Here is a 24686-nt window from a genome sequence, read left to right on the forward strand (position 1 = left end):
TTTGTTAAAATATCCTGCTTTTCCAACCAATCCTTTTGTGACAAAATTTCTAGGTTATTTGCTTTTTGCTGGCACTGGGTGCAGGATGCTGGTGCAGAACCTATACTTGGTTCTGGATCACATGGAAGAGCACTAGCACACCAGAGCATGCAGTTGCAGGGGTACAGTGGTCACAGTTCCAGGGCAGAAAGAGTGCTTGTGGTTTCTCATAGACCAGAGCTCAGGCCAGGAGAGTAGTGATTACACCTCTCCTTAGATCATACCACTTTGGAAAAATTAAAAACTCATAGACCCCCAGAACTAGCTCTGCAAAAAGCAGCCTGAAAAACCTGAAGCTTAGGACAGTGCTACTTCTACCCCTGGAGCAGAGCCCAGCTTTAATATAAAGTTAAAAGTTTAAAAAAAATATGGGCTGGAAAAATGAGCAAACAAATAAAAAGAACCTAACAATAGAAAGTTACTGTGCTGACAGGGAAGCTCAAAACAAACTCAGAAGCAGAGAACAAAGTCTAAACTCTTGCATCCAAAGTCCTGAAGAAAAATGTGAATTGGTCTCAGGCCCAAAAATAATTCCTGGAAAAGCTTGAAAAGGATTTTAAAAATCAAATAAGACAAGTAGAGGAAAAACTGGGAAAAGAAATGAGAATGATGCAAGAAAATCATGAAAAAAAGTCAACAGCTTGTGAAGGAGGCACAAAAAATATTGAAAAAAGTAACATCTTAAAATACAGAATAAGCCAAATGGTAAAGGAGGCACAAAAGTCCACTGAAGAGAAGAATGCCTTAAAAATCAGAATTGGCCACATGGAAAAAGATGAACACTGAAAACAACTACTTAAAAGATAGAATTGGCTAATATAAAAGGAGGTATAAAAGCTCACTGAGGAAAATAATTCTTAAAAATTAGAATTGGGCAAGTGGAAGCTCGTGACACCATGAGACATCAAGAAATAATAAAACAAAAAAATGAAAAATTAGAAGAAAATTTGAAATATCTCATTGGAAAAACAACTGACTTGGAAAATGAATCAAGGAGAGAGAATTTAAGAATTACTGGACTACATAATAGTCATGATCAGAAAAAGATCCTAAACATCATCTTTCAGGAAATCTTCAAGGAAAACTGACAAACTGAAAAAAATCCATCAGTCACCTCCTGAAAGAGTTCTCATAATGAAAACTCCCAGGAATATTATAGCCAAATTTGAGAACTCCCAGGGCAAGGAAAAAATATTGCAAGCAGCCAGAAAGAAAAGGTTCAAATATTGTGATGCCACAGTCAGGATAACACAAGATTTAGCAGCTTATACATTAAAGGATATGAGGGCTTGGAATATGATATTCCAGAGGGTAGAGGAACTAGGATTATAACCAAGAATCATTTACTCCACAAAACTGAGTTTAGTCCATTAGGGGGAAAATGAATATTTAATGAGATAGAAGACTTTCAAGCATTCCTGATGAAAAGACCAGAGCTGAATAGAAAATTTGACTTTCAAATACAAGACTTAAAAGAAGCATGGAAAGGTAAACAGGAAAGAGAAATCATGAGCGATTCAATAAGATTAAACTGTTTACTTTCCTACATGGGAAGATACTCGTAATTCCTAACAACTTAATAATTATTAGGACAGTTAGAAGCAGTATATATAGACAGATGACACAGGTGTTGGAGTTGACTATGAAGGAATGATACCTAAAAAATAAAGCTAAGGGGTGCGAAATAGTTATGACTATGATGAATGACATCTAAAAAATAAAATTAAAGGGTAAGAAAGAAGAATCCACTGGAGAAAGGAGAGGGTAGAATGGAGTAAATTATCTCACATAAAAGAGATGCAAGAGTTTTTACTGTGGAGGGGAAGATGGGGACTGGGAGTGGCAACCAGTATTTGAACCTTATTCACATTGGAATTGGCTGAAAGAGGGAATAACATACTCAGTTGAGTGTAGAAATCTCTTATCCTACAGGGAAGTAGGAGGGGAAGGGAATAAGAGGAAGGGAGTTAGGCTGATTGGTGGAGGCAGTGGTCAGAAGCAGAACACTTGAGGAAGGACAGGGTGAAAGAGAGAAGGATAAACAGGAAAAATAGGATGGAGTGAAATACAGTTAGTAATCATAACTGGAAAAATTTTTACAGCAAGTTTCTCTGATAAAGGCCTCATTTCTTAAATATATAGAGAACCGAGTCAAATTTATAAAATTACAAGCCATTCCCCAGTTGATAAATGGTTAAAGCATGTGAACAGGTCATTTTCAGAGGTAGATATCAAAGCTATCTAGTCATATTAAAAAATGCTGTAAATAACTATTGATCAGAGAAATGCAAATTAAAACAACTCTGAGGTACCACTCCATACCTATCAGATTGGCTAGTATCACAGAAAGGGAAAATAGCAAATGTTGGAGGGGATGTGGGAAAACTGGGTTACTAAAGTGCTATTGGTGGAATTGTGAACTGATTCAACCATTCTGGAGAACAATTATGCTCAATGCCCAAATTATGAACTCTGCCCAAAGGGCTATAAAACGATGCATACCCTTTGACCCAGAAGTACCATGACTAGATCTATGTCCCGAAGGGGAGGGGGGTGGAGGAAAGGAAAAGGATTTATATGAGCAAAAATATTTATAGCAGCTCTTTTTGTGGTGGCAAAGAATTGAAAATTGAGGGGATGCCCATTAGTTGGAGAATGGCTGAACAAGTTGTGGTTTATGATTGTGACGGAATACTATTATGCTGTAAGAAATGATGAGCAGGTTGCTTTAAGAAAAACCGGAAAAGACTTATGTGAACTCATGCTAAATGAAGTGAGCAAAACCAGAGAAGTGTACACAGTAACAGCAACATTGTGTGATGATCTTCTGGGAATGACTTAGCTATTCTCAGCAATGGAATGATTCAGGACAAGTCTGAAGGACTTATGATGGAAAATGCTCTTCATCTCCAGAGGAAGAGCTGATAGAGTCTGAATGCAAGTCGAAGCAAACTTTTTTTAACTTTATTTTCCTTACTTTTTTTTTAATCTATGTTTTCTTCTACAATGTGACTGATAAGGAATTGCTTGCCTTCTCGAGAAGGAGAGAATTTGGAACTTGGAGTTTTGAAAATGAATGTTAAAAATTGTTTTTACATGTAATTTGTGAAAAAAACGGTTTCTTTTTTCAGACCATTTAGAAACAAAGAATCTCCAAATTACTGCAGAGCCTAGCCTTTTTTAGGTTCAGAAAACATCCCACATTGTAGTCTTTCACCTGCGCAGCAATTGTGGATTTATTGTGGTGTTCCTGAGAACTTTTGCCAACCCTTTTTTTGTTTGTATTTGTTTTTGTTTATACCAGGCTCGTTTATAGTTATAGATATAGATTTAAAGAAATTGAGGCTTTTAGAGTTGTTAACACCCACACTCCTTGGGTAAGTCCGAGGCAGAGCTGAAATTCCAGAAGGATGTAAAGTCCTTGAGGCCATAGAATCCTTTTCATCTTTCTTTTCCCAGGGCCTAGCACAGTACAAGAAACATTTTTTGAATTCAATTGAGGATTAGAATTACAGTCTTTGACTTCGTGGTGTGGTTCCCTAATCCATATGACCATGCAGTTTCTCACATTATAGTTTTCAAAAGGTAGCTTATGGCCTTTTTCCGACATTGTATAAAAATGTTTTATTTCTCTTTTATTTGTCAGATGTAATTTTCCCTAATAAATAGCTTTCAGAGAACTCCATCATCAGTCCTTCCTTCTTTTTAAGGTTGTGATTATTTTAAAAGGATTTACCATCCCTTTATGTTGCTATACACAGCATTAGCCTGAAGAAGAAAGACCAATTATCAACTTCATTTTCAAATACAGGCATGTCACTGTATTCATGATGAGAAGGGAAAAAGCCTGCATCTCTACACATTGAACGTGGCAAATTAAAGTTTTTGTCACTGCTTTTATTTAAAAAAAAAGCCCATATAATTTTCCCTTCAGTAAAAAGTTAGAAAATGCATATAATTATAAATTCTTTTCTTTTGAGCATTTCTCTTTGTAGAAGTCTCATGAATATAAATAAATATAAATGGAGACAATCTATATATCAAAGATGATCTCCAAGAGGGTGCTAATAGAAATATCTCAGGATCTTGCAAAAGGGTTAAGCTGTAGATTAATACAGCATTTTTCAATCATTTTACTTTTTGTGATAGACTTTTTTCCTCCCAGTGGGTAGCTCAGGAAGGCTGGAGGAAATTCAGGGAGCTCCTCCATCCATTGATGAAATTTTAGTGTAATAATAAAGGCATTTTGCTTGTGGAAAGGACAAATTAGTAGGCCTTTGATAAAAATAAACAAGATCAACACAATAAAGAAGGCAGGAATGCACAGAAGGCAGCAGTAGTGGGAGTTGTGATATGACATTTGGATTCTGATTAAGAGCTGTAGAGTATCTATCCCTGAGGTGAACTTTTAAGTTGGGTTTAAGCACAGGAATGGAGAGAGGAGGACTAGAATTGATAGAAAATGTATGAGTGTGGGTGGGGAGTGGGGAAGGAGAGGGAAAAGTCAATCCATTCAGGAGGAGAGCTGAATCCAGATGCTTGTCTTTATGGTAAGTGTATGTCTTAGAATACATTTGTGAGGAATCACTGACTTAACCATTAAAAGGGATGTGTATGATTTGCCGTGCTTACCTATGTCAGTGGGCTGAAATAAAAAATAAACCTCTGAGATAAATGAAGCAATTAGCCATTAGGGCACAAGCTACTCTATGATAATAAAACAGGTAATTTGGAAGGTATATTAGCTCTTGGAGGCCACTAATATCCTGGAACAATGGTTCCCTGTATCAGCACATCTGGAATATAGTGTTCTGTCCTGAGTTACCATTGTTAGGCTCACCATTGATATCCTAGAGGCTTCCAGAGAAGAAAACCAAGATGGTTATGGGGGACTCAGAACCAAGCCTTATAAAGATCAGTTGAAGAAACCCAGCTGGGTATATTTAGTGTGAAGAAGAAAAGACTTAATGGCATGATAGTGGCCTTCAAGTATTTGAAAGGCTGTCTGTGCGGAAGAGGCAGTGGACTTAGTTACTTGCCCCCCAGAGGATAGAAGAGGAACAATGAGTAAAACTCATAGCAGAGAAGATCTTTATATAAGCAAAGATTTCTAAACAATTAAGAGCTTTCCAAGAGTAGAATGACAGGAGGTCAGTCTTGAAGTGGAGGCTAGATGTCCTGTTCAGGTCGGGGTTGGAGCAGGTAGCCACTGAGGAACTTTCCAACTCTGAGATTTGTTGAGCTTTAGAATGAGCTTCAAACACCCTTCAAGAGAGATTCCATGTGCTTTTTTTGGTCATGCTAAGGAATTTTTTATTATCCCTTCACATACATAGCAGAGGTATATAACTGAAGACAGTAGGAAGTCTGTGAAAAACACACTACTTGTGCTGTGATTCGTATCCTTAATTTCCATTAAAATTCTTTCTTGCCCACATCCTCATTTTTCCCAGACCCAGGGCATGTGGTCTCATGTTAACTTGCACGAACAGCCTAAAAGGGTTCTCCTATAGGTTATCTGAACCAGCTGAGTTCTCAGAGAATTCAAGTAAAAGTAATTCTTCCTTGTGAGATTTAATCATGAAGTGCTTTACCACATTCAGTGCTTTCTTTTAGCTGAAGAGGAAACTTAATATGCATTGTTTTGCTTTCCAGTGTAAGAGGCATTGTTTTTCAGAAAGGCTGAGGAAGTGGTGTAACTTCATCGAAAGGCTTCTCCTTCACTTGACTTACTGTATATCTGGCTATTGTGTCCTCAGAGTACCTCCATTAAAGACTTCAGTCTTTAACCCCCAAGCTTTCACTGCTTCTGCTTAAGTCAGTGAAGTCTCCTCCCTCCCCTTTCAAAAGCTGAGCAGGCTGCGGACTTCCCACCACGTATGCTCAACAGCAACACAAGCTCTTGATTGTTTGGTAAGCTCCCTTAGGATTTTAGCTGCCTCTCATTTTTTACTAGGCAGTTGTTGGCCCGATTCCCAAAGAGGCGGCATGTGTAGGTTATCTGTGGTTTCTGTAACGTTCTTTCAGGGCTGAGCCTCTCGAGGAACAAGGCTGCTCTGGAGCCTCAGGCACTGAGGGTATAATGAATGGATCAGGGCTGTGGGATCCAATTTAGTGTCATGGGGCCCATCATGGAGATCTCCTGCTTTAGTTTCAAGACTACTCATAGGGGAGATCAGTTTGGTCTAACAACATTCTGATATTCCAACAACCTTTTGAAGTTATATCCTTTCCTTAATGTGAATGAAAATATTTACTATGTAGATGTCTGAAGATGATAGTGATTCTGGTGTAGCATCCACAAAGCGAGAAGAAGGGATGAGTTTATGGGAGCCACTAAATCTGAGAGCATGATCAACAAACATTTGTTAAGCAGCTTCTATTTGTAGTAGGCTATCCTGGGTCCCTTCCTTTTAAGAGCTTATGGTCTCATAGGGGGTGATAAGATGGACCTCAGTAAATACAATACAAATTAGAATTCTCCAAGCGCTTCTGAGGAGAGTTAGGGAGGAAAGAAGGAAGAACCTCAAGTATATATTTCACCTCTCAGTTTTTCCTTGTTTAAATTATCTTAGGGATCATGGAGACCACCTAGTCCTGCCCCCTATTTTACTGATGAAGGTCTAAGACTTGGAGAATTGATTTTTTTTATTCAGATCTAGGATTTGATTGGTGGGGGGTAGGGAGGGAGCTAATAAGGACAGCTACCATTTCAATATGCATCAGTAACTGCTCAGGAATTTTTGGTTAGAGAATGATGCCTAGGGAACTGAGATTTTCAATCACTTGTCCAGGGTTTCCTAGCCAATAGGTGTCAGAGCTGGGATTTGAACACAGATCTAATTGACTCTGAGGCTGTCCCTCAGGCAGTACTCTATGCTGCCTATTAATATATTAGAGGTAACACACATGAGCTTCCCTGCCTCCCACCCTTCACTATCTAACAGTCCGCTCCTTGTTTCTTTTTTTTTAAATCACTATTTATTTATTTGATACTTTTAGTTTTCAGCATTAATTTTCACAAGAGTTTGAATTACAAATTTTCTCCTCATTTCTACCCTCCCCACCACTCCAAGATGGCGTATATTCTGATTGCCCCATTCCCCAGTCAGCCCTCCCTTCTGTCACCTCCCCTCCATCCCCTTTGCCCTTACTTTCTTGTAGGGCAAGATAGAGGTTTATACCCCATTGCCTGGATATCTTACTTCCTAGTTGCGTGCAAAATCTTTTTTTTTTTTTGAACATCTGCTTTTAAAACTCTTGAGTTCCAAATTCTCTCCCCTCTTCCCTCTTCACCCACCCTGCTTAAGAAGGCAAGCAATTCAATATAGGCCACATGTGTTTCATTATGTAAAACCCTTCCACAATAGTCATGTTGTGAAAGACTAACTATATTTTGCTCCTTCCTGTCCTATCACCCTTTATCCAGTTTTCTCCCTTGACCTTGTCCCTTTTCAAAAGTGTTTGCTTTTGATTACCTCTTTACCCTATCTGTCCTCCCTTCTATTGCCCCCCCCCCCTTTTTTATCTCCTTCCTCCTTCTTTCCTGTGGGGTAAGATACCTCATTGAGTGTGTATGTTTTTACCTCCTCAGGTCAAATCTGATGAGAGCAAGATTCGCTCATTCCCCCTCACCTGCCCCCTCTTTCCTTCCAACAGAACTGATTTTTCTTGCCACTTTTATGTGAGATAATTTACCCCATTCTATCTCTCCCTTTCTCCCTCTCTCAATATATTCCTCTCTCATCCCTTAATTTGATTTTATTTTTTTAGGTATCATCCCTTCATATTCAACTCACCCTGTGCCCTCTGTCTCTCTCTCTCTCTCTCTCTCTCTCTCTCTCTCTCTCTCTCTATATATATATATATATATATATATATTCCCTTCAGCTACCCTAATACTGAGGTCTCATGAATTATACACATCATCTTTCCATGTAGGAATGTAACCAAAACAGTTCAAGTTTAGTAAGTCCCTTGTGATTTCTCTTTCTTGTTTACCTTTTCATGCTTCTCTTGATTCTTGTGTTTGAAAGTCAGATTTTCTATTCAGCTCTGGTCTTTTCACTGAGAAAGCTTGAAAGTCCTCCATTTTATTGGAAATCCATATTTTGCCTTGGAGCACGATACTCAGTTTTGCTGGGTAGGTGATTCTTGGTTTTAATCCTAGTTCCATTGACCCCCGGAATATCGTATTTCGAGCCCTTTGATCCCTTAATGTAGAAGCTGCTAGATCTTGTGTTATTCTGATTGTGTTTCTACAATACTCAAATTGTTTCTTTCTGGCTGCTTGCAGTATTTTCTCCTTGACCTGGGAGCTCTGGAATTTGGCGACAATATTCCTAGGAGTTTTCTTTTTGGGATCTTTTTCAGGAGGCGATGGGTGGATTCTTTCAATTTCTATTTTACCCTCTGTCTCTAGAATATCTAAGGGCAGTTCTCCTTGATAATTTCTTGAAAGATGATATCTAGGCTCTTTTTTTGATCATGGCTTTCAGGTAGTCCAATAATTTTAAAATTATCTCTCCTGGATCTCTTTTCCAGGTCAGTGGTTTTTCCAATGAGATATTTCACATTGTCTTCCACTTTTTCATTCCTTTGGTTCTGTTTTATTATATCTTGGTGTCTCGTAAAGTCACTAGCTTCCACTTGCTCCAATCAAATTTTTAAGGTAGTATTTTCTTCAGTGGTCTTTTGGACCGCCTTTTCCATTTGACTAATTCTGCCTTTCAAGGCATTCTTCTCCTCATTGACTTTTTGGAGCTCTTTTGACATTTGAGTTAGTCTATTTTTTAAGGTATTTTTTTCTTCAGTGTTTTTTTGGGGGGTGTCTCCTTTAGCCAGTCATTGACTTGTTTTTCATGGTTTTGTCGCATCACTCTCATTTCTCTTCCTGATTTTTCCTCTACTTCTCTAACTTGCTTTTCCAAATCCTCTTTGAGCTCTTCCATGGCCTGAGATCAGTTCATGTTTTTCTTGGAGGCTTTTGATATAGGCTCTTTGACTTTGTTGACTTCTTCTGGCTGTATGTTTTGGTCTTCTTTGTCACCAAAGAAACATTCCAAAGTCTGAGTCTGAATCTGAGTCCGTTTTCACTGCCTGGCCAACTACTTGACACTTGAGTTTTTTGTGGGAGTATGACTGCTTGTAGACAGTACTTTGTTCCAAGCTTGAGGGGATGCACTGTTGTTTTCAGACAGTGGCAAGCTCTGCCACTGCAGTGCTTCTCCTCCCCCAAGAACCACCAGCCTGGACCGGACTCAGATCTTAAGCAGGCTTTGCACTCCTGCTGTGATCTGCCACTTAATTCCTCCCACCAGGTGGGCCTGGGGCTGGAAGCAACTGCAGCTGTAGTTCTGTAGCTGTACCACCCCCACTTTCCCTGGGGTAGTGGCCTAACTGAACTGGGAACTCCTTTCACTCTGTCCCTGCAGCTTTTCCCACTAACCTTCTCTGTTGTCTTTGTTGTTTGTGGGTTGTGAAGTCTGGTAACTGCCACAGCTCACTGATTCAGGGTGCTATGGCCTCTTCCGCCCAGCTCCAGGTCTGATTGGTCCAGGCGCAGCTCACGCTGGGCTCTGCTCCATTCCGCTCCCAGCCTCGTGGGCAATAGACCTTACCCAGCGACCATCCAGGCTGTCCTGGGCTGGAGCCCTGCTTCCCTCTGCTATTTCGTGGGTTCTGCTGTTCTAGAATTTGTTCAGAGCCATTTTTTATTGGTGTTTGGAGGGTCCTGGGGGAGGAGACCTAGGCAAGTCCCTGCTTTCCAGCTGCCATCTTGGCTCTGCCCTGCCCCCTCCTTGTTTCTAATCCCAGCATAGTGCCTGGCACATAGTAGATACTTAATAAATACTTGTTGATTCCCACCTTATAGGAGAATAGTACCAGTACTAATTTTCAAAGGTTATGCTTTCAAAGAATGAACAACTTCAGAAAATTTGTTTTGCTCCATATATGTCAACCAGAGCACAACCCTGTTTCTGTTTAAAAGTATAATATACAGTGCTGAAAAGAGGAAGATTTGATGCTGAAGTCCAATTTTTAAAATTATATGCAAATTCTGTTTCTTAGTTGACATAAGAAATAAAAGAAAGTAGAAATTAATTTTCTTACCTAAGTAACAACTCTAGAAAAGGCATGTGACATGCTTCGTTGGCTTCCCCCTTACCCTTACTCTATTTACAGACCATATTAATAACTGGGAATAAGAATCTTCTTACTGTAAGTTTCCAGAGGACCTTTTAAATTGTCCTTTTTGAGTGACATGGCACTTTGTGTACATTGTGTTAATTAACTGAATCAAAATGAGTAAGTAATTACAAATAGATTGATATTTTACACAATTTAATTTATTCAAGTTTTCTACTCCCTTAAAAAATTCTTTTACAAAGTTGAAGTTGAACCATCTGAAAGTGGTCTTTGCCTGATTGGTTGGGATTTCAGATGTTTGGGAGACTTTCTTTGCTTTATTTTTTGAAGAGATATCTTAATTCATACCTAAAGATCTTTTCGTTTGGTTTCTAAGTAGCAGAGTGAATTGAAGAGGCTGAGGGAAGAACTCTGGATGTTTGTTGGACAGCCAGTTAAAAAAACCAATCCATAAGATAAGCTGCAGCTTTATGCAGATGGAGGATTCTCATTCTAATGAGTAACTTTACATCTTTACAATTCAGGATAATTGTCTCAAAGAGGCATGTATTTCCTGTATTTTTTCCTCAGGGCTTTGTGATACCTCAACATATTTCTTTTAACTTTTTTTTCCAAACAGTAATCAAGATGGAAAGACATCAGAAAATAAGAACTAAATATTCCCTTGCCTTCCCATTTGTAAGTTATAAAGCTCATGAAATTCCAAAGAGGCAGATTAAAATAATAACTTGTATTTGTATAGTACTTTATAGCTTTTAAAGTTTTTCCATTTTTATTTTCATTTGATTTGCTTCATGAAATAGGTGTGGTTGATGTTATCCTTAATTTACAAAATAGGAAACTCATGTAATATCTTCTAAGCCTGCAGTAAGTAGTAGCAGACCTGGGACCTTGAACTCAGGTCTTCTGAGTCCTGTGGTCCAGTATTCTTTCCACTGTGCCCCGTTGCTGGCTGCCCTTTCTAAAAAAAGAAGTAATTCTGCTGTCTTTTCATAATTACAGTAGTTATAGGATGAAGTTAACTTAGAAATTCACATCAGTCATGGCTGAAGATTTTTAGCATTAAGATTGTAGTATTTTTAGCATTAGCATTTTAGCATTTCTTTTGCAATTAAGCAAAACATCTTATATGGATTAGTATTTTAAAAAGCCAGAAATCAACTTTTTAGGAAATATGTTTTGCATTATCTTTTTCCTTATGACTCTTAGTGCCATAGTGATTCATTTTAATATAGTCTCAGTAGAGAAGCAAGAATGTTGTCAGGAAGACATTAAGTTCAGGATAATGTCCCCTTGAAATGAACAGTCCATAAGAGTTGCAGGATTTAGTTAAAAGGTGTCATCTGAATTGCACTATCTTCACTTGAAAGCAGTGAAGGAATAGAGGCAGAGAGATCGCTGAAGGTTTCTTCCAATAATAATGTTGTATAAATCAGAGAGAGGAGAGAAAGGTCAAAGTAACATTGAAAGAGTTTACTAGAGATTCTCACTTGGCTGTGATTGTCCTAATTCTAGAGCCGTTAAGATGCCCCACTGACTTCTCCTTCCAGTGGTATTTAATTTGCCAGCATGTTTCTTTAGTCTTTTCAAATTGAAGAACTGACTGAATACATCATCAGTATTTGCTGTGTGGATATGCCCTGGAAAAATACAAGGAGATGGAGTCAGCACCAAACATCATTGAATGACTTGGAAATCTGCAGAAAGAAGGGTGGAACAAAAAGCAGGGTCCAGGAGTGAGTTAGTATGAGTTGTCGAATAAAGAGTTCTTGTTAAACTTTTGGGTTCATTGAGGTAAAAGAATTTAGATAAACTGCTCTTGTGCAAATGACTCCTAAATACCTTTTTGTTGCTCATAGATTCTAGCTCTTAAGTTCTTCTTAGAAAAGCCTTTTGGGCTTGACCAGCTAAGTGTGGTTTGCGAGATCTTTCTTTTTAGCTTAACTACTAGGATTTCATTCTTTCCAAATCCAGAGTCTTAGAAAATAATAAAAAATATTTACTCCTACAAATTTTGTGCTTGTGTTTCTATTAAGGCACTTCAGGTACAAGGAAGCACTTCTAGCTAGCACAGCGGAACACACATGTTCTAATATCCTCTCCCAGTGTGGGTGACTGTGTGTGTTCAGCCAAGAAAAGAATGAAGAGTGTGTTTTGTGTTTGGCAGCTTTGGCGTGCTTGACCCAAAGCACAGCATGCTATTCTCAGGAGGGTTACAGTTTGGTTGAACACAAGCTTTTTTTAATAGTATACATTGGGAAGCTAATTGCACAGCAGACATGGAGCCATTTGTTTGTTCATTCGTCTTAGGTTATTTGGGTAGAAGCAACTGTCTGAAGGAATGATATCATATTCTGATATAACTAGATAGCCTGAACTTGGTGATTTGAATACTAGTGCTTAGCAAAATGTTGATGACGCTAAAGGACATGTCTCCCTATTACTTCTAGGATTGAATATACACTGGTTTATTTGGCTTTTCAATATCCCTTTCTGTCATTCTGGTCTTCTAGAGGAGTATATGACATGCTCAGGATGATTTACATATATATCTCAGGCATTAGAATGTAAACTCCTTGAGGGAAGGACTATTCTCACCCCTCTCTTTTTCCCCCCAGACTTTAGTGCAATTCTTGGCACATAGTAATGGGTTAACAAGTGCTTATGGATTGGTTGATCATAATAGAAAATGAACTTTTGACTTGATTTCTACTCTTAAGGATTACATTGGAGACTTACTACCAGCACTGGAAGGAACCATCATCTCCTTGACAATGGGATTTATGTCTGCCTAGGGAGTTTACATGTCCCTCTGTCCAAATTATTCACTTAGTTTATCACAGATCATATGATTCTATATTCTTTTCTAGGTCTCTGGTTACCTTAAAGGAGGAACAAATAGTCTTTGGAATTCTGTGGGACAGGAGTTGGTTCCTAAGACGAAATAAAGAGAAGTATGTTGGCTAAATGTCTGTTGCATTGATTAAGATGAGGCAGCAAGTTATTTTGTTGAATTTGTAGAATTTACTTTTTAGTGCAGAATTCCACGTTGACCGTCAGGAATCTCTGTGGAATCTGTCAGGACCTACAGGATTGTTTCAGCATATGTTTGTGTTAAGAGACATCTATCCAGATCATCATGGGGAATGGCCTGTGGGCAGAGAGAAGAAAGCGAAACCCAGGAGAGAGTTCTTAACATCCTGTGTGTCATTTACTCCTTTGGTGATCTGGTGAAGCCTATGGAGACCTTTTCAGAATACTGTTTTTGAATGTATAAAATATACTACAAAGTATACAAAGGAGATAAACTGTATTGTACTACAGTTATTAAAATGTTATTTTAAAAAAGTCATGGACTCCAGGTTAAGAACCCAGTTGTCTTAGGGCCTTACAGGTTGCTGAGTAAACATCCCAGATGTCTTATACTCACAGGAATGACTTCGCTTCCAGGCAGTCACTAGCTTCCTTTCCACTAGAGAGTGATATCTGTACCTGGGCTGTTTTAGCAGGATGATGTGCTTCAACTGCAGTATTCCAGCCAGGAGATTGAGTTAGAGGAAGCTTGGCATGGAAAATACCAGCAGATGTAGGGATGAAGTCCGTCCTTCCGGATTACCATAGGGCTCTAAAAATTAATGAAAAGGGAAAGAGAAGGTGTGTATCAAGTGAGATGATGTAAGGAAAAGCACTCTGCATGTGTAATGTGATGTGATGGTGGGAAGAATTCTTGCAGGGGTATGGATCTTTCAGAATAGTAACACCCCAGGTGAGATGAGAAAGGCACAGAAGGTATGTTTATTTTTAGAGCCATCTTTCCTCCTAGCCGATTTAAGGAGAAGGGGATTGCTACTTTGATCCTGGCAGCGCAGATTAGGATTTAGGGGTTACCTGCTCCAAGAAAAGCAAACATCTGCATCTGAAATCAGACATGAAATGTAAAACCTAATAAAAATTAATTTTCTAAGATGTTTTCAAAAGAAAGTAAACCTTTTCTTTATGTGAGGTGGTACTTGCTGCAGGGGAAAGGAGAATGCTACCAAAAGGCACCCTGGGGGTGGGTAAGCTTGGGGCCAGAGTTTATGTGCAAAGACTAGCCACACCCCCGGCCCCAGAAGCCTGGCCCCTGGCCCCGGCCTTAGTTTTCTCCACAGCAAAATGAACTAAGTCAGCTAGATGGCACTTTTAGCTTTAACCTAATACTTTGAAGGGGGGGGGAATAGGGTTGGCTTCAAGCTCTCCTTTAGTCCCATCCCCAAAAGCATCTGTCAGTTTGTTCTAAAGGTTACACATACATCCCCAGCACTCAGTAATCTGGTTCCTTGGACACCATTGTGGGCCAGGATGCTGGTGGAATCTGGGAGGCTCAAGTTAACCTCCATCCCCCAATATTGGCCAGGGATTTTGTGATTGGGGAAAGTTCGATAGAAACCAGTGACAATTTGGGTTAATTTTGTCCCCAGGAGGATTGACCTAGGACTGACCCACATGTGGCCTGTTGGCCAAGAAGAATATAAATATGTTTTTCATGAGTTTGCTTTTAACCTCCTTGCCAGTAGCTTTTTACTTGTCTTTTTTTTCATCCTCCAGACTACTTTTAACTACCCCAGCAGCTGCTTTTTACTTGAGAGTGTAGGAATATATTTATTAACAGAGTTGTTTATCTGAACCCACAGATCATGAGTGATGAATTTCACCAGATTCATAACTCTGACTATTGGCTATTGGCACTGAGGGAGGATCTGGTGTAATGAAAAAAACTGTAAGGTGAAGATGCAGTGGTCCTCTGGCCCTCCAACAGAGCCTGGGAAGTGCCAGGGGCAGTGACATTTGACCAGTAGGTAGCCGTTTGGACAGTGCTGGCAGCAGCAAGATAATGGGGAAAGCAGGGGTGCCCTGGCCTTCTGGGTAAAAGCTCAAGGAGCAGTGATAGCAGTTGGCAGCAGTGGAATAGTAGGAAAACAAGTGTGCTCTGGCAGTAGCCATCCCAGAATTCTGCAGGGATGCAGTGTGGCCTTAACAATGATACCTCGCCTGCAATTTCTGTAGCAGCTAAGGCCTGGCACCCTAGCTTGCAGGTCTTAGCCACTTGGGAGCACTGTAATCTGAATCTCATGAAGAGGTTTCATTCATGTGTATACTTATCCATATTACAGGCATCATACAGTGAGAATATAATACTAACTAACCAAATGAAGGACTTCAACAAGCATTTATTAAGTGCCAACTAAATATCAGTCATGATGATTTCTTGCTAGATATCACAAAACTGACATTGACAAAATGCAATTATAATTAGGGACTTGAAATACACAGACATCTGTTAATTTTAGGGCAGTTTTAATAGCTTTAGAACTACAAATGCTACAATCCTACAAAACCTTTGAAAGCTTGATTATGTAAAGTTTTAAGGTATTGATATGTTTGTTACTGAAATTCAACATTACCAACATTTTGTGCTAGATACCATTTGGGTTGACTTTTGAGCTTTGTAGAAAAACTTTCACCAGCTGCTGCTTATTGACTGAGATGTTTGCAATTATAATCTTTGCCTTAAGCTCATCCAAAGAAGGAGGTTTTGATGCATTCGTGACACTTTTGATGTGACCCCACAAGAAAAAGTCTCATGGAGATTGAGGTGGCTAGGTTGGAAGCTACCTCCTCTTGACCCCTCCACTGGCTGGAGAAAAGAGCCATCCAGAAACTGTTGCACAAGCCATGCAGAATGACTAGGGGCTCCATCTTGTTAAAACTAAAATTAAAAGCTTATTATCCCGAATTCACAAAGCTGTATTGCTTCAAATCAAATTTAAGTAATTAAACTTTCAAATAATTTTTGTAATTTTGTAGCAATTATACATCTGAAATAAGTAAAGCTCATAATTGCATAAGTAGCTTCTATATTGGAATCATTTCTGTTTATATCTTGGATATCAAACCATTATCAGAGTTGTTTACTCCGGTATTTTTCTCAGATAACTGTTTCCCTTCTGAATTTAGTTGCACTGATTTGTTTTTTGGGGGGAGGATGCAAAAACTTTTCAATTTTAAGTGATCGGAATTATCCCTTTTATTAGTTGTGCTCTGCTCTCTCTTGTTTTGTCTAAGTTTTTTCCCTTTCTATAGTTAGGAAAGGATATCACTTTCCCTGCTGCTCCAGATTGTTTATGATTTGACTTTTAATGTCTAGGTGCACTTAACCTTTCTGAGCCTAAGTCATGAGGTCTATAAAATGAAAATGATAATAATATGCTGCCTTCCTTACAGGGGCCAGTAGAAATGGTGCTGGTTTTCTAGTCAGAAGACATGGGCTCAAACCCTGGCTAGCTCTGCCACTTAACTACCTCAGTGGCCTTAGATAGGTTGCTTAAACTTTCTAGGCCTTTTTTCCTCAAGGATAAAATTAGGGTATTCTTTAGAGATGGCTCCTTTTCCTGACGCTCTGAGATTCGAATGTGATGATGCTTGTGAAAGTCCTTTTGTAAATATCACCCTGCCTTTAAATATGAAGATTATCCTAATGTTCGACCCTCAGTAAAGCATGTGCATTAAACTGGTTTTCTAGTAATGACTTCTACTGAGTCATTCCTACATTCCTTTCATCTCCCCTTGGGAACAGCAGCCCACATTTGCAACACGCATGGCGTAGGTAGGAACGTCAGCTTTGGCAATGGAATTGAGCAAAGCTGAATGACCCATGTTGGGGTCAGATGTGTGACGTGCTTGAAACTGAGCTGAATTGTTAAACATCCCCCAGGGAGCATTACCTCAAGCTTACTGTGAAGTCCCACATCCAACTTGGATGTTTTGATCATCTTTAGTGTTCTACAAATGTCAAATCTTTCCTTATATACTTTTGATACTTTGAAAAATGTTTGTGGGTACTCCTTTCTACCAGTGCTGAGTGCAGCCTCTCATTGTTGTATGTATTTCACAAGTTGGTGTGGCCAATAGAAATTATCTGGTGATGAGCTCTTCTGCACTTATCTCTTCTAATCTTTACAAAATAGCTGTGGAGTCTTCAATTAGTCCCTACTCTAAAGGTGATTCCAGTTTAATAACACCTCTCAGAACATATGTTCTGCTGGCTGAGTCTTCAAGAACCTGTGGTCTCTTCCATGTCAGGCAGGACTAGAGGAAGGCTGCAATGGAGGCCCTGTTCACATATAGCTATTACCTCCTGTCCCCCCAAATTATTATTTCATCATCCCTTCCTTTAGCCAAGTCAAATCAAGAGTGTCAGAGAGTGGAGAGATTGGTACCAGAATGTCCATGGAGGCCAAAATAGTTAGCAGGGCACATCAGGGGAAAAGGTACTACTAGATGAGCACCTGTTGATTATTCATATGAATGCTGTTGGGGAGAATGGCTTTAAGTATTAGAAAAGTTGATTCAAAAACTCAGTGGCAATTATTTCCCTTCCAGTTCACTTATTTCCAATTTGTTCTCCCCGGGCTTTGCAGTATTAAATCTTAGTGCTGTTTGAGTGACTTTGAACTAGACTTTAAATGTCAGTGTTTTTACGTTTTTATCTTTTTGCAGAATAAGAGAGGTCATGAAGCGTGCCTGCAAATCGCAAGTTGAACCAGATTCTCCAGCGTCAATTACCCTGGCCATAGTAGAGTCTGATTCCACAATTGTCTATTATAAACTGACTGATGGATTTGTAGTGCCAGATCCTCCTGAGGCAGTTGAGGAAACTGATGGTAAACAGTGGAGAAAGAAAAAGAAGCTGAAGAGATGACCTGACGTGTGAATTGAAGAACTGAACTGATGATAGTTCATGGGACCACTGATGTCAGGCCAGTATGAAGATAAGCAGTTTACATACTAAAGAAAACAAGGTTAACAAGCGATGTAACAACTGTAGGAATGTACTCTTTGATCCAACTTTGAACCTGCCAGGCCCACACCCCAAAGAGACAACCACGAGGAAAAGGGCTCATGCGTACAAAAGCAGCTATGTTCTTAATAGCCCCAAAATGGAAATTAAGGAAGGGGGTACCCACCTATTGGAACGGTTAAACAAATTGTGCTATGTGAATCTAACAGAATATTATTGTGCCATAAGAAATGGTGAAATAGATAGTTTGCAAATAAAGTGAGAAGATCTCTATGATCTGATTCAGAGTGAAGTGATCTGGAGGAGAAAGAATGCATCAGACATAGCAGAGGTGGAAGAACAAGGCAGACTAGTGATGCTATACTCCTATAGTCTGGAACTCTGGCTTAGCTGAGCTTTTGCTCCAGGACTGTGTGTCAAGTCCTTGGAGAAGCTTTTGCTTCTCCTGGAGGTGGGTTAGCCTCTGGTCTGTGGCATGGACGCTTGGTAGGCCTGAGTTCAGCTAGCTTCTTAGCTTCCCTGAGAAGAAGCCAAGTTCCAGATACCCTCTCCAGTACCTACAACTCCACAACAGTTTGCTTCATCTACACTTGCCCGGGAAATAGGAGACCTACCTAGCCTCCCTGAGCAGCCATTCCATCAACTTCCAGGCATCCTCTGTGGCCATCTACAGCTCTAAAGCAGTTGCCTTCACCCTTCTCTTTTCCCCTTCACAGTGTCCTCCCAGCCCCCAACTACACACAGCTGTCTGATGCCAAGGCTGAACCTCTAAGGACAATGATAACCTACCTGAACTCATTCCTCAGTGATGAATATACTTTCACCCTGTCGTATCTTCTCCTTCCCAGTGATTCTGAATCCCTGATTGCCATTGTTTAAACTCCCATTCTCTGTCCCTCACTGACCACTTCTTTATTCCCATCCTCCTCAACCCAGCTTCCTCCCCAAGTGTGCCATTCTAAAGCTACCCACTTTTTCCCACTGTGATCTCTGGACTTCCTGCTCCATGGGTAAAAACCCTGGCTTTCCTCTTAAACTTTTTTATTTCTCACTCTTCTACATCTTGTACTCATTGAGATCTGACTCTGTACTCATAACACCACATCCATGGCCTCTCTTTTCAGCACTGGTTGCACTTTAATTCATTCCCCACCCTGCCTCTTCATCCTCAACTCACTGGTCTTGGTGGGGGAATCAGAATGCTCCTTGCTTTCCATTACTACTTCCTGGCTGTTGCTCTACCACCATCACCCACCTCTTTTGAGGTTCTTTCAAAGCAGATTAATCATTCAGTCAGGATTTTGGAGGCTGTTGTCTGCCTACCTCCAGGACATTCTCTTTCTTCCTCAAAGGGTTTAGAGGCTCACCCACAGTCTTTCTCTTCTTCTCTCCAAGTCCTGCACTCGTAGTAAGGGGCTCCATCATACGTATTCATACTTCTCCAAACACCTTAACTTCAGTTTGCCCATTTTCTATGACCTATGCCTCCATCCTACCTTAGCTACACCCAGAGATGGTCTTGATCTTCTCATCACCTTTAAGTATTACACTTCCATGTTCATGAACTCTGAAACTCCTTTATTTGATTATAATCTGTTGTCATTCCTTCTGCTTTGTAACCCCCAATCTTGTTCTTCATCTTCACTAGCTGGAATTCTCTCCCTTCTCATCTCTACTGCTTGGCTTTCCTGGTTTCCTTCATGTCCCAACTAGAATCCCACCTTCTATAAGGAGCCTTTTCCGGGCCTCCTTAATCTTAGTGCCTTCCCTCAGAGAGTAATTCCAGTTTGTCCTGTATATATCTTGTTGGTACAAAGTTGTTTGCATATTATCTCCTTGCAGGGGGCATCTGTCTTTTGCCTTTCTTTGTATCCCTAGCACTTAGTGCCTGGAACATAATAGTCACTTAATAAAATGCTTGTTGACTTGGAGTGAGCAGAACTAAGAGAAGAATTTATTCAATGACATCAGCATTACGGAGAAAAACAGTGGAAAGACTTCACATCTCTGATCAATACAGTGATAAACCATGAGTCTACAAGGCTGAAGATGAATCAGACACCCACCTTTTGGACACGGCCAGTGTAGGATTTTGTGTGTGTGTGTGTATGTATGTATGGCTGGACTTTTTTGGTGTTTATTTTGTGAAGGTTTTCAAAATATATATATATTAGTTGTCCAATGGAAAGTGTACATGATATGAGAGAAAGGTAATAAATATTTGTAAACATATGTGTATGTGTTTTATTTTTATTTAAACTGGATCCCATCACCCAGGAAAGTCTAGAGTTCCAACATACTTCATTAAATTAATCTGCATTTAGTTATTTAAAGATTATATTAGTGATTAAATACTGGGCTTATTTTCAGTTTTAGAGGAGGAACTCTTTAGGAAATGTCAAATCATCTTAAGATTGTGATGGAGAGATGCTAATTAATACATTTTTATCAACTTTTTTTCAGTTTGTTGAGATTAGTTATTAAAATACTTTCAACAAATAATACAACTTACAAGCAGTATTGGAAATCACCTCTACATTTTGCTTATTAAAAAAAAAGATAGAAATTTCACTTAACTGATGTTTACTTGCTCCATGTAAGGAGGTTGTCACAAGTCTGTATGTTTTACCACCATCAGCTGACTTTGATTTGTTACTACAAAAATGTTTGCATTTGAATACCTTTAAATGTATATGGCCAAGTCATTAGGGCTTGGGTGTGATCTGCCTCTCAGGAGGCCTACATAGTCCAAAGTAATGACTTGTCTGATCTCTCCTTTTTTGCAAGTTAGTGTTTAACTACAGGATAACATACATATTGAAATTTTTGTTAACTTTGTACAGTTATCCTTTGGTAAAATGGAAAAATCGTGCTCTGCACTTGGACCGTTGGGAACCCTAAGCTAAGTGGACTTTCATAGTGTCTTGTGAGTGCATTCAGAGACCTTAGCCCTAAGCACATTAGATTACTTTCATTTAACACTGACCTGTTGGGTATTCAGAATCTACATATTCTTATTCCAAGTATAATGATGATAAAAATTTTAAATTTATCTTCTCAGGAAAAAATGGCACTCCTGTTGTAGACGATTCTGTGTCTGAGTATTTCTATACCGTATGAGGGTAGAAATAATGAATCATGCTGTGTGTGCATAGTCTCATTTGCTTCTGAATGTTCAATTTGAAGCATGCAAATTTGCACTGACACATTGAGCACTTTAAGTATTTTACAGCTGATCAAATTACTAGAAAGGTTTAGTGGGTGTACAATTTAAGAATTTGACCTCGTACATTATGCCCTAACATCTGTGTAATTGATAAAAAAAAAAAGGCAACCAATGTGAAATAATGAGTCATAGTTGATTTGTTTCGATTGATCCAGCTACATGGCTATATTTATTCTTCTCTACCCCCCTCCTTGCCTCAACACTCCTTTTTGTTACTCTCCTGTATGATAAAATCCATAACGTGGATTTCCACAATGAAACTCATGACTTATCTATGCTTCTGGATCTACCTGCAGAGTGCTACCCAGAGTCAGCTGGTGTTTAGCACTGAGACGGGGTTTTGGAGCTGCCACTTGGGTTAGGATGATCACAGGTTTGTTCCTCTGTCTAAGTGCCAGAAACCATAACCTAATCCTCTGCCTTCAGCATCCAACATTTACAAGGAGCTGGGAGCAAGAACTTGATGTGCCTTCTCAGTATCCTGGTTCATTTCTTCTGCCTCTCTTTTGCAGGGCTCAGATTTACCCTCGTCTTTCTTTCTCCGGATTTCCATTTTTCTCTTCCAAGCAAGCATTGTTCCTTCTGTTAGTGAGAAGGCTCCTTTCCTCTCTACCCTGCTCAAGTATTCAGTTTAGACCTGTTCACAATTAATCAGGTTATAAAATCTGTGTCCACACCAAGGTCTTAGCAGTCTTTGTGAAAGTTCTTTTAAATGAGAGAGCAGGAAACAAAATACTTTGACTCAGTACTAGAGCTAGAAGTGCGTGGATAAATTTGCTGATGGATTCTGAGTGTGTTCTTTCAATGTGTTTTGTGAACCTCGAGTCTATTGATTTTTCTCACATTAATGCATATAAAATATCCTCTACCCATGGTGAAGACTTTTATTATTATATCTCTAGCTCCTTACTATTTTTAAGCTATTCCTTCTCCCTTCTGTTAGATAATGGCACTAAAGTCTAAAACAGAAATACACCAGAAGTTTTCCTGAGATAATGAAAAAGTAATGCATTCTTTTCCCTGCTTTGGTAGTCAAGGTCATATTTTCCAGTTCTCTCTCCTAGAACCTACTTTTAAAAAATACCGTATCTCTGACCACATCTACCTTAAACCCTGAATACTTTATATAAGAGAATATTTGCATTGATGAGATCAAAGGTCAATGAAAATAAATCAAATACAATGTATTACCTCATTAGGGGAAAGCAGAAGGGGTTTTTTCTTTCATCCCTATAGTAGCCATTATTCCTCAGGCTTTTCCTGCTAAGAGAATGCAGTTGTGTATCAGTGAGCATCAAATATGAAATCCTCTGGCTTTTAAAGCTCTTCCTAACCCTCCCCCTTCCTACCTTTCCGTATCTCTCCCTCAATTCCTCCTAATGCCCTGCTTTCCTTCCAGTCTCAGCTAAAGTCCCACCTTTTGCAAGAATCCTTTCCAGGTCTCCTTAACCTTAATGCCTTCCCTCTGTTGATTATCTCCAAGTTTCCCCTCGTTTGTACATGCTGTGACCCCCATTTCTCTATGAGCTCCTCTAGAGCAGGCTCTGTTCCTTGCCTTTCATTGTATCTCAGTGCTTAGGGCAGTGCCTGGCACATAGTAGGTGGTTACTAAATGTTTATTGACGACTTGCTCCTTGTTTTGCCTTTTGAGGCCAAACAATATGTCTAACCTTCCTTCCACATGATAACCCTTAAAATACCTAGACACAGTGATCATTTTTGAATTTTATCTTTAGGCTAGGCATTCCTGGTTCCTTCAATTGATTCTCTGATGGTGTGATCCTGAGGCTCTTCTCCACCCTGGTCATCTTTCCTCCTTTGGCTCTTCAACCTTATCAATATCCTTTCTAAAATATAATGCCCAAATTGAACTCAAAACTCTGGATTACTTTTTAAGTGGGGATCAATGTCCTTTAAAAGAGACCTAATTATCAGAAAGCCTTTGAACCTTCTTTGTAAAGAGATTTTTAAAAACACAACAAAACCAATTCTCCAACAATTATTCCAACCATCTTCTAAAGAAACATTTTTCCCTCTCTTTGTAACCGCCCCCTGCTATGACCCTTTTCTAGAATGGTTTTCTAATTCATAGCTTTCAAATCAAACTGCAACTCCTTCAATCAACCATGCAAGGATTTTTTAAAATTTAAAATACAGCATGTGAATTACCATCTCTATGAAACCTTTCCAGACTAACCCTATTTGGCACTACCATTCAGCCTTCCATCAATTTTCTCATTTCCCTAAATAGTTACACTTGTGTAGTGCCTGCTCTTTATGCATGAGGTTGTTTTTGTAACTAGTAACTTTCCATGACATGATTTACCCTGTTGTTCTTAAGTGCATTGCAAGGGTAAGGGCTTCACTTGTATTTTAGACTACTGAAGTGCCCCAGAGGAAGTGTAGCATAGTGGATAGAGAACTGGCTCCAAAGCCCAAGACACCTAACTATCTTGTACATAGCTATCTGTAGGACCCTGGACAAGTCACTTCACCTGTTAGTTCTCTAGGGAACTCAAGACTATAAATTGCCTCTAAGTAGTTCTGCTTTGTTAGAAGGGGCTTCTTCACCTGGGGGTTCCCTACCCATGAAATGGCAAATCTAGTCCCCATTCCTATCCCCCTCTCTGAACCCACACAGCACCTAGTACAGTTCTCTGTATACAGCAGTCCCAGCTGCCTCATCTTTCCTATATAGCTGGAGTGTGCCTCAGGTTAATCTGTACTATTAGCATTTATTAAGCACCTTTTCTGCAAGGCACCTGTATGAGGCCTTGGCAATAAAAACATGAAAGATGGTATAGTCCCTATGCCCAGGGACAGATTACTGGGAGTTTATAATCTGCTAGGTGAGATAAATGGCATGCACACAGATGAGTATTATGGAGAGTGGGTTACAAGCAAAGGAGAGACATCCAGATAAAGTGCTCTAGGAAGACCTGCCTATCAACTGGGGAATGGCTGGACATAGTATTGTTCTGTAAGAATTGAGAAAATAGGTGATTTCAAAGAGATGTGGCAATACTTGTAGGAACTGATGCAGAATGAAGTAAGCAGAACCAGAAGGACAATTTGTACTATAACCACTATTAGAAAAATGAACAATTTTGAAGTTTTTTATTAACCGAGGAATGAAATGACCAGAACCAAAAGAATGATTCATACAATAATCACTGCACCTTAAAACAAACAATTTTAAGAGCTGTAAGAGCTAAGATCAATACAATGACGACCCATGATTCCAGAGGAGCAATAATGAAGCCTGTTATCTACCTCCTGACAGAGGGGTGATGGATTTGGGGTATAGAATGAGGCATAGTTTAACATAGTCAATGAGGAAATATGTTTTGTACAGGCATGCATATTTTTATTTTCTTTTTTATTAAATGAGTAAGGTGGTAGAGGGGAGAGAAAATGTATTTCTACTAAAGT

General features: G+C 39.4%; 1 protein-coding gene across 1 annotated transcript in view; it reads left to right on the forward strand.

Annotated features, from left to right (window-relative positions):
• TSEN15 (tRNA splicing endonuclease subunit 15) overlaps positions 1–20260 on the forward strand; it is a 39451-nt gene extending 19191 nt beyond the window's left edge. Inside the window, 1 exon segment of the mRNA XM_036755513.1 lies at positions 17728–20260. Coding sequence (XP_036611408.1) covers positions 17728–17929 — 202 coding nt within the window. The 3' untranslated portion in view covers positions 17930–20260.
• The last annotated feature ends 4426 nt before the right edge of the window (positions 20261–24686 follow it).

Source organism: Trichosurus vulpecula, chromosome 4, assembly GCF_011100635.1.
Source record: "Trichosurus vulpecula isolate mTriVul1 chromosome 4, mTriVul1.pri, whole genome shotgun sequence".
NCBI lineage: Eukaryota > Metazoa > Chordata > Mammalia > Diprotodontia > Phalangeridae > Trichosurus > Trichosurus vulpecula.